Source organism: Carassius carassius, chromosome 30 (assembly GCF_963082965.1).
Source record: "Carassius carassius chromosome 30, fCarCar2.1, whole genome shotgun sequence".
In the NCBI taxonomy this organism is placed as follows: domain Eukaryota; kingdom Metazoa; phylum Chordata; class Actinopteri; order Cypriniformes; family Cyprinidae; genus Carassius; species Carassius carassius.
This window is the reverse complement of record NC_081784.1, coordinates 27407971-27417894: the sequence shown is the minus strand read 5'-3', so window position 1 is coordinate 27417894 and position 9924 is coordinate 27407971. Positions and strand designations below refer to the sequence as shown.

The 9924-nt window shown below is 46.4% G+C and overlaps 1 protein-coding gene across 1 annotated transcript in view; it reads left to right on the top strand.

The window, feature by feature from the left end:
- Nucleotides 1-9924, top strand: part of wdr11 (WD repeat domain 11) — a 226446-nt gene that overhangs the window by 183296 nt on the left and 33226 nt on the right. The window contains exon 25 of the mRNA XM_059518127.1: nt 7755-7920. Within this exon, the coding sequence (XP_059374110.1) occupies nt 7755-7920 (166 nt within the window). The remainder of the gene's footprint in view (nt 1-7754; nt 7921-9924) is intronic.

Here is a 9924-nt window from a genome sequence, read left to right as displayed (position 1 = left end):
ACGCATTTGCAGCAGCATACAGCCATAGGCAAGACGGCTCGCTCGCTCATTGGCTGCTCTGCGACAACTGCATAAGCCTATCGAGCGCAGGCTGATGCAACATCAGACCGCCGAAACAGGTGTGGCCTAGCCCTATAAAGGGAGCTCGCAAAGGCTGACTCACCTGATTTTTCATCTCTTCAGTGAAGCTCACGCATCGTTGGATCACGAGAAGAAGCAATGCGTCGTCTGATAGCATCTCAGCGGGACGAGCCATTCCTGAAGCTGCTGGCCAACGCCGCCTTCCACTGCCGTTCCTGCTGCGCTCTCTGGCGCCCATATCCTTTTCAATCCTTTTATATCCACGTGTGTGTGTTCGCCCTGCGACACACACTCGTAAAAGAGCTTGCGTCTTTTTAAAGATGCCTTCTTGCGGCTCGTGCAGAGCCCCACTCAGCGAGGGAGACCGTCACCTCATCTGTGTCTCCTGCCTGGGTGAAGATCATGCAGCGCTCGCGCTCGCTGACGGCGGCTGCCCTCACTGCGAGCTGATGCCAATGGTGACTCTGAGGACTCGCTTGGCAGTTTTCTCCGAGCCTGCATTTCTCGCCGCGCTGCCGCGCCGTAAAAAGCGCCGCTCTCAGCGGATTCCGGAACCTTCTCCAGCCCGACCGAGCTCGCCGGTTCGCCCTACTTCACCGGCTTCCCCTGCATCGCTTCCTGATGGTCAGCGCTCGCTGTCTTTCGCCGCGTCTTCCGAGGAAGTTGATCTCAGGGCCGCGTCGGGGGAAGAGGACACGTGCTCTCTGCTAGCTTCGGGCAGCGAAGGCTGGGCGAGCTCCGGGGATCTCGCGCTTTCTGCTCAGAAGCCCAGCAGACCAGCTGACATCGAAGAGGTGGCAAAGGCTTGGAACGCTCCCTATTCAGCACGAATAGGCCACGGCCACGCTGCAGATATTCCAGGGTGATCCTTCGCGCTGCGAAGTCCGCTGCACAGGCTATGGGACAAGTTATGGCTTCCACTACTGTGGCTGAGAGGCATCTCTGGCTGACGTTTTCAGACATGGCAGAGTCTGAACGCACCGCGTTCCTCGACGCCCCGCTGACTTCCGCTGGCCTCTTCGGATCTTCTGTCAACGAGTTAATTGAAAGATTCGTCGAGGACCAGAAAGCGTCTCAAGCCTTTAAGCACTTCCTCCCGAAGCGCTCCGGTTCTGCAGCGAGTCGTGCTAGACCGGCCCCGCAAAGCTCTCAGCCACACCCCCCGCCTCCTGCTGCTTCATCACAACAGCGACAGCAACACAGCTCGAGACCCCGCTCTCGCTCTACCGGCCGTCGCCCCGCCCCGCGCCACATATAAGCACAGCCCTTCACACAGGGCTCGCGCCCATAAAAACGACTCAGGTCGATCGCACGCACTACATAGTAAACGTGCCCACTCTTCAGTGCCCACAAACACTGTCACACACGTCATGTGGTTTCTGTAAAAACGAAACCCGTGCACGTTCGTTCTGCCCGGGCAGACAACGTGTCAAAAGCAGTAAATGTGCACGCTTACAGCCCACAATTACTCACAGACAGCACGAGTCCCACGGGACTCGCTCAGCCCTCCCTCACTCGGTTAAGCACCGTGGCGGGGTCGAGGACGAGCGATCTGCCCGCTGTGATCAGCGCGCTCCCCGCCTCAAAATACACAGGCATAACGCCCATGTTAGAGCACATCGAAGCACTGCCGTTGCCCAGCCAACAGAGCGCGCTTCGCATCCAACCCTTAGCCATTCATGCAGACGCATGGTCAGCGCTTCCAGGGGTTTCGGATTGGGTGATAGACATTATAAAGAGAGGCTACTCGCTACAGTTTTTTCGACGCCCTCCGCGCTTTTTAGCGCGCGTCGAAACTACGGTCAAAACAGAAGTAGCACACTTACTTCGAGCCGAAATATCAAAACTGTTGAGCAAAGGGGCTGTGGAGCCTGTATCTCAGGCTCAAAGCGAAGGGGGGCTGTACAGCAGATACTTTCTAGTGCCCAAGAAAGACGGGGGTTTCAGACCCATACTGGATTTAAAACAGCTGAACAAAGCATTGGCGAAACGCAGTTTCAAAATGCTTACAACCAGGAAACTCCTCGCGCATATTCGCAGAGGAGACTGGTTCATGTCGATAGATCTGAAGGACGCGTATTTTTAAATACAGATAGCGTCACGTCACAGGCGATACTTGAGATTCGCCTTCGAGGGCCAGACATACCAGTATACAGTCCTGCCGTTCGGCTTGTCCCTGGCTCCTCGTACATTTACGAGGTGCATGGACGCAGCGCTCGCTCCTCTCAGACTCAGAGGCATGCGAGTGCTGAACTATTTGGACGACTGGCTGATTCTGCCTCAATCACGATCAGAGCTCGTAAAGCACAGGGCCATTTTACTCGATCACCTCGAGAAACTCGGTCTCAGTGTCAACTGGACGAAGAGTTCGCTGAACCCCAGTCAAACGATACTAATAATATCCGGTCAGTTGCATCTCAAGGTCAATCAGAGCTGTGTTACAGCCTTGAAACCCTGGACAGCGAACGACTGGTACCAATCAGGTGTAGCCTGGGTCCAGACAGACTGTCCAGAAACAACATTCCCACGGGCGAATGGTCTCTACACCCACAGACAGTCCAGCTGCTGTGGGAGAGATTTGGCAGGGCGGAAGTGGACCTCTTCGCGTCCCACGAAAACGCTCACTGCCCCGCGTTCTTTTCCAAGAACGAAAGCGCGCTGTCACAAAGGTGGCCGTGCTGCCCGCTCTATGATTTTCCCCCCGTCTCCCTCCTTCTGCAGGTGATAGAACGGGTGAGGGAAACAAAATGCTCAGTACTGCTTGTAGCACCACTTTGGAAGAACCAACCATGGTTTCCAGATTTGATGCAGTTAGCAGACACTGCCCCGTGGCCGTTGAGGAGGGACCTCCACTCGCAGGCCAGGGGCATCGATTTGGCACCCTCAACCGGAGTTGTGGTCCCTCCATGTGTGGGCGCTCAACGGTTACCCGCTGATCTCTCAGTGGGAGTGCTAAATATTATCACTCAGGCTAGAGCTCTGTCGACTCGACGGCTATATGCCTCGAAGTGGTCAGTATTCTTCAGCTGGTGCACAGCTCGGGGACGTTCACCCCTTGATTGTGAGGTGACGGAGGTTCTCTCTTTCCTACAGAAGCTGTTGGATAAGGGCAGAGCCCTCTCCACACTCAAAGTTTACGTGCCGGCTATCGCAGCGTTTTCTGAGACAACGCTCGGTCAGTCAATAGGAAGGAACGATTTGGTCATCCGCTTCCTTAGAGGAGCTAGGAGGCTGAATCCTCCCAGACCTCCTTCAGTCCCTGTATGGGACCTCTCGACGGTTTTGTAGGCCATGAGAGGTTCCCCTTTCAAGCCTATCCAAACGATTAGCCTCAAACATCTGTCATTCAAGACAGTGTTCTTGTTGGCTCTCGCTTCTCGCCTCATCGTAGGCTTGGTCTAGTGGGATTTCCTTACAGGATATATGTATGGCGGCAGGATGGGCCTCGCCGTCTACATTTATCAGGTTTTATAACCTAGAGGTTCCCGCCCTGCAAGCAAAGCTGTTGTCGGTATAGTTGAATCAGTGTCCTGATTGGAACTCTGAGATCGCAAGCGCGATGCGCTGCCGACTGTTATATGGGCAGTATTGCGTAAGACCCACATTCCCACATTAGTCAGGCCTTGCCTTGAATATGTGATGTCATATTGCCGCGTCTACGGACGCTGCTAGATATGGGGACGGAGGGTTCCCCCGTCCTGTTCTAGGACTCTCTGTGAGTCCCTCTAGTGATTGTGCACTGTAAATCCTGGGCTTCGCTTCCAGGTTCAGAATCAGAATCAGAAAGAGCTTTATTGCCAAGTATGCTTGCGCATACAAGGAATTTGTTTTAGTGACATAAGCTTCCAGTAAACAGAGACAACAACACACAGACCAAAAAAAAATTACAGGAGAATTACAAATTGGCAAGTAAATAAGTGTATAAACAATTGTGCTATAATGATAATGGAATAGGATTGAGTGAGATGCAGGAATGTTCTAGGATGGAAGGGTAACAAATAAATATAAGGATATTGCACATTTTTGCATAAGCATAAGTTTAAGTGGGAAACATTTAACTGTTCATGAGGTAGATTGCCTGGGGGAAGAAACTATTCTTGTGCCTTGCTGTTCTTGTATTTGCGGCTCTGAGGCGCCGGCCAGATGGCAAAAGTTCAAAGATGGGGTGACTTGGATGTGAGGGATCCAGAGTTATTTTCTGAGTCCTTTTCCTCACTCTGGATGTGTACAGTTCTTGGAGGGTGGGCAGGGGAGCACCAATAATCCTTTCAGCAGTCCGAACAGTTCTCTGTAGTCTTCTGATATCTGATTTTGTAGCTGAACCAAACCAGACAGTAATTGAAGTACACAGGACTGACTCAATGACGGCTGAGTAGAACTGTTTCAGCAGCTCCCGTGGCAGGTTAAACTTCCTCAGCTGGCGAAGGAAGTACAACCTTTGTTGGGCTTTTTTCACAATGGAGCCAATGTGATTGTCCCACTTCAGGTCCTGAGAGATGGTGGTTCCCAGGAATCTGAATGACTCCACTGCAGCCACAGTGCTGTTCATGATGGTGAGTGGGGAAAGTGCAGGGGGGTTTCTCCTAAAGTCCACAGTCATCTCCACTGTTTTGAGCGTGTTCAGCTCCAGGTTGTTAAGACTGCACCAGACAGCCAGCTTCTCAACCTCCTGTCTGTAAGCAGACTCGTCACCGTCCTGGATGAGGCCGATGACTGTAGTGTCGTCTGCAAACTTCAGGAGCTTGACAGAGGGGTCTTTAGAGGTGCAGTCTTTGGTGTACAGGGAGAAGAGCAGAGGGGAGAGAACACATCCCTGAGGGGCACCAGTGTTGGTGGAGCAGCTGTTTGACATGAATTTCCCCAGTCTCACTAACTGTTGCCTATCTGTCAGAAAGCTGGTGATCCACTGACAGATAGAGCTAGGAACAGAAAGCTGGGTCAGTTTGGTCTGGAGGGTTGTTGGGATGATGGTGTTGAAAGCCAAACTAAAGTCCACAAACAGGATCCTCACATAAGTCCCTGTTTTGTCCAGATGTTGCAGGATGAAGTGCAGTGCCATGTTGATTGCATCATCCACGGACCTGTTTGCTCGGTACGCAAACTGCAGGGGGTCCAGTAAGGGTCCGGTGATGTCCTTCAGATAAGCCAGAACCAGTTTTTCAAACGACTTCATGACGACAGACGTTAGAGCCACAGGTCTGTAGTCGTTAAGTCCTGTTATCTTGGGTTTCTTTGGAATGGGGATTATGGTGGAGCGTGTGAAGTGCCTTCCTGCTTCAGGAAGGCACTTCACACAACTCCAGAGATCTGTTGAAGATCTGTGAAAAGATGGGGGCCAGCTGGTCAGCACAGATTTTCAGACAGGCTGGTGTAACGCCATCTGGGCCTGGTGCTTTTCTTCTTTTGTTTTTCTTGAAGACCTGGCGCACATCATCTTCACAGATTTGAAGAGCAGGAGGTATGGAGAGGGGGATTGCAGGAGGTGTTAATGGTTGTGTAGGGAGATGGTCAGAGTGGGTGTTGGGGGTTTCAAATCTACAATAAAACTCATTCAGGTCGTTAGCAAGTCGTTGATTAGCCTCAGTGCAAGGGGATGGTGTCTTGTAGTTTGTGATGGCTCTCAGTCCTCTCCAAACTGAAGTAGAGTCGTTGGAAGTAAACTGGTCTTCCAACTTTTTAGCGTAGGTCTTTTTAGCCGCTCTAATCTCTTTGTTCAGTGTGTTCCTGGCCTGATTGTACAAGACCCTGTCCCCATTTCTGTAGGCATCCTCTTTGGCCTGACGAAGGTGTCTGAGTTTTATTTTCTGTTGAATGTTAAATAAGTCCTGGTAGGAATGCATATATCCTCACAGAAACTAATATAGGATGTTACAGTCTCTGTGAGTTCGTCCAGATCGGTGGTAGCAGCTTCAAAAACGCTCCAGTCTGTGATGTCAAAACAAGATTGTAAATCCTGCTCTGTTTCGCTGGTCCATCTCTTCACAGTCTTTACTACAGGTTTAGCAGATTTAAGTTTCTGCTTGTAGGTTTATTGGTGTGTGATCTCTGCACGCACGGCGTTTTACATGGGGTTCCCGCAGCGTCTTAGCTAAGACGCAGTACGAGAGAACTCTCGTAAGAGAACGTACTCGGTTACTAACGTAACCTCGGTTCTCTCTAGAAGAGGGAACGAGTACTGCGTTCTCTGCCGTGCGTACATTTCACTCTGGTTCGCTTCGGCGATGAAATAAATCAGGTGAGTCAGCCTTTTCGAGCTCCCTTTATAGGGCTAGGCCACACCTGTTTCGGCGGTCTGATGTTGCATCAGCCTGCGCTCGATAGGCTTATGCAGTTGCCGCAGAGCAGCCAATGAGCGAGCGAGCCGTCACGCCTATGGCTGTATGCTGCTGCAAATGCGTTTTACAATATTTCAAAATTAAGGATAATTTTTTGCTTCAGTGTATCGTAAAAAGAGACTTTTCCCGCAGCGTCTTAGCTAAGACGCAGTACTCGTTCCCTCTTCTAGAGAGAACCGAGGTTACGTTAGTAACCGAGTACGTTTTCAGCTTCAAAACACTGTGTGTAATGTTCAAGCTTATTGTGTGTAAGCTTATTCAAAATGACGGAAATAATAAATGTTGCTGAAAAATAACTTCTGTCTCATTAAACTTAATTTAAATAAACGAATATTCAAATATTCGTTTTTTGTGAGCTCAAATATTCGAATGTGATATTTGCGGAAAACGCCCATCCCTAATATATATATATATATATATATATATATATATATATATATATATATATATATATATACACACACACACACACAGATGTCTCTGTTGTGCATCTAGTTGACATGGTCTCCACTGACATTCAGGGCTATAGGAGTTGTAGAGATACGGACTAGATCTGGATGTCTACGGTAACCTCAAAATAAAAATGAAAGAGACTAATATTAGCATAGATAGCATTCTTTTTGGGTGTTATGGGAAGTGTTCATGGTCCTGGTTGACCTAATTAATGAAGCCAAACAATCCTTTATCAGATTTGAATTATAGAAATGTGATGGTGTATTATGTGTATGCCTGGTTAAATAGATGGGTCTTTAATCTAGATTTAAACTTAGAGAGTGTGTTTGCCTCCCGAACCATATTAGGTAGATTGTTCCAGAATTTGGCCGCTAAATGGGAGGAGGATCTGCCACAGTTGATTTTGATATGCTAGGTAAAATCAAATAGGCAGAGTTTTGAGATTGCAACAGACGTGAATGAATATGTCATATGAGCTCACTCAAGAATTTGAGGAGCTAAACCATTTATGGCTTTATAAGTAATTAGTATGATTTTAAAATGTATTCATTTTGGACTAGAATGATAGCTTCTGTTTTTCTGGCAATAAATGGTCTAAATGGACACTTAAGCACAAAGACAGACCACCAAAAAAAAAGTAATTAATTACTCATGGTGTAATAGACTAAGGTGGTCTGTTTACAACATGGCATCACCAAGTGATGTGTGTGCTATGTGGAGTTAGCACTTCCTGTGACAAGTTGTTGTCATGGTAACCAATACATGCTAGTGCATTTCAAGCAGTGTCTGCCTGTTTCAAAGAAGTTGCCCACAGTTTTTATTTTCAGTCCTTCAAGACTTGTTGCATTAATAATGATCAGAACAAACCTTTTCTTTCTTCATCAGACTGACCGTGCAGTGCAGTTGCTTTTGGAGACAAGTGCAGATAACTCCAGCTACTACTGTGACTCTCTCAAAGCCTGTCTGGTGACAACTATCACCTCATCCGGCCCGTCTCAGAGCACCATTAAACTGGTGGCCACAAACATGATTGCCAATGGCAAACTTGCAGGTATAGCAAAGAATCAGTCTTGTTTGAAACCTGTATGTTTTTCTTTCTTGTATAGAAAACTAACATAGATGTTTGTCTAAGCTGTTTTTCATTGTAATTAAAACTAGGCCTGTCGCGATAGTCGATTAATCAATTAATCGCCACGATAATTTCTTTTTTTCAATTTTTATTTAAAAATGTAACATGTCATGATCTGGGGTTAGTTTGGAGTGCAGCCTGTGGATAGTCCAACAAATTTTTTTATTGTGACAGGCCTAATGAAAACAAACATTGATCAATGGCTGTAAATTCCAAAAGAACAAAACAAGGATCATTACATTAACTCTTTAAGCGAGTCTTAATATTTAGTAAACTTCACTAAACAGATGTGTGTGTGTCCACTCCGTTTCGCGCATTCACGTGAAGGGGTAGGGGTGTCTCGGTTCTCTTTTGGTTGGAGGGGTAGGGGAAGAGGAAGGGCCAGATAGCCCTTCAAACGAAGATTTTTCGGGACCACACTTCAGACGAAGGGGTATGATTTATCTCGGCAACATGGCTGCTACAGCGAACAAAAAGACACATAAATGTAAGCTTTTCTGGCATAAATAAAGATTTTAATGAAAAGTAATCATTTGTTTTATGTTACATTCAATTGTGAGTTCATATTAACGGTCATGTTACTCAAAGAAATGTTTGCAAAAAATCACTAATATATGCCTAATGTCATATCATTACAGACTGCATGATAGTGCCACAGCATATGTCTAATCAGGACGATAACTGCCATAGACTAATCCCCCCAATAATTAGAAATCGCTAGGGCTGTAGTACTCGAGTCCGGTCTTGAACTCAAAACATTTTTCTGTCGTCTCGGACTTGTCTCGGACTCGTTGCATTTGCACTCGGACTTGTCTCGGACTTGGCCATTGGACTCGCCAAGTATTCTAGTTGGTCTTGACCGAGTCCAGCCAAAAAAAAAAAAAAAAAAATTCTCCCTCATAACAAAACCAGATTTGCATGAAGTCGCGACTGAAAACGTGTGGAAAACGCTAGGTGCGCCGCTTTCTCCTTTTTTCCAAAGCACACTGTAGCCTGCAATCTACACTTGCGCTCCAGTGGCGTCTGCTGTTGCTAGGCAACCATGACCCGCTCTCCATGAAGACACAGAAGTTTCAGCAAAAAATTAATTGATTTCCAGCACTAAACATCCCTTGCAGTAACTCTGCTAATAGATTAATTTAAAAATGGCTGTCCATCCTTGTACCTTTTGTTCCGGGAAAGGATGTGCATGACCAGCGGTGCACTTGCTGCGACCTGAAAAGTTTAGATGTTTCTAATTTAATTTTATATCTGTTAGATTGTGTTTTTTTTACGTCTACACCTAGATAGCCTTAAACGTACCCTTTACAATAGTGAAAAACTAATAGAGGTTGCAAGAATACTGATTTCTACTAGTCGATTTTTTTATTTAAAAAATGGTTGAGTTACTCGAGTCACAATAAATATTTTTTTTTTTATCAATAAGCGGTTATTAATGTATAGCCTTATGCAACAATTACATATGTAAATTTTAAAAACTTTATAATTATGACATATTTAAATGATCATGTAACAGCCAGTATTTGTATCTGTAACAATCACAACATTTTTCGTATCTGCATTCGGATACAACGTCGCACAGTTACTTGAGAAGACCGTTATGACTTTTTATCTTTTTTTTTTTTCGTAGTTATCACTGAACAAGTATGTCGTGTTAAACTAAAATAATTATTAATTCCTAAAATAATATTTATCATGCAAGCAGAGAGATGTCATGACAAACGACTGAATCCATTCAATGCGCACATTTTCATTACATTAACTCTTTAAGCGAGTCTTAATATTTAGTAAACTTCACTAAACAGATGTGTGTTTGCCACGCAGACCAGCAAAAGGTAAAGATGCAAACACGTAGGACAAGTAGAAAATGTATCCGTATCGAAGCTGATTATGTTAGCCTACTCTTGAGAGAGAACTGATTTGTTT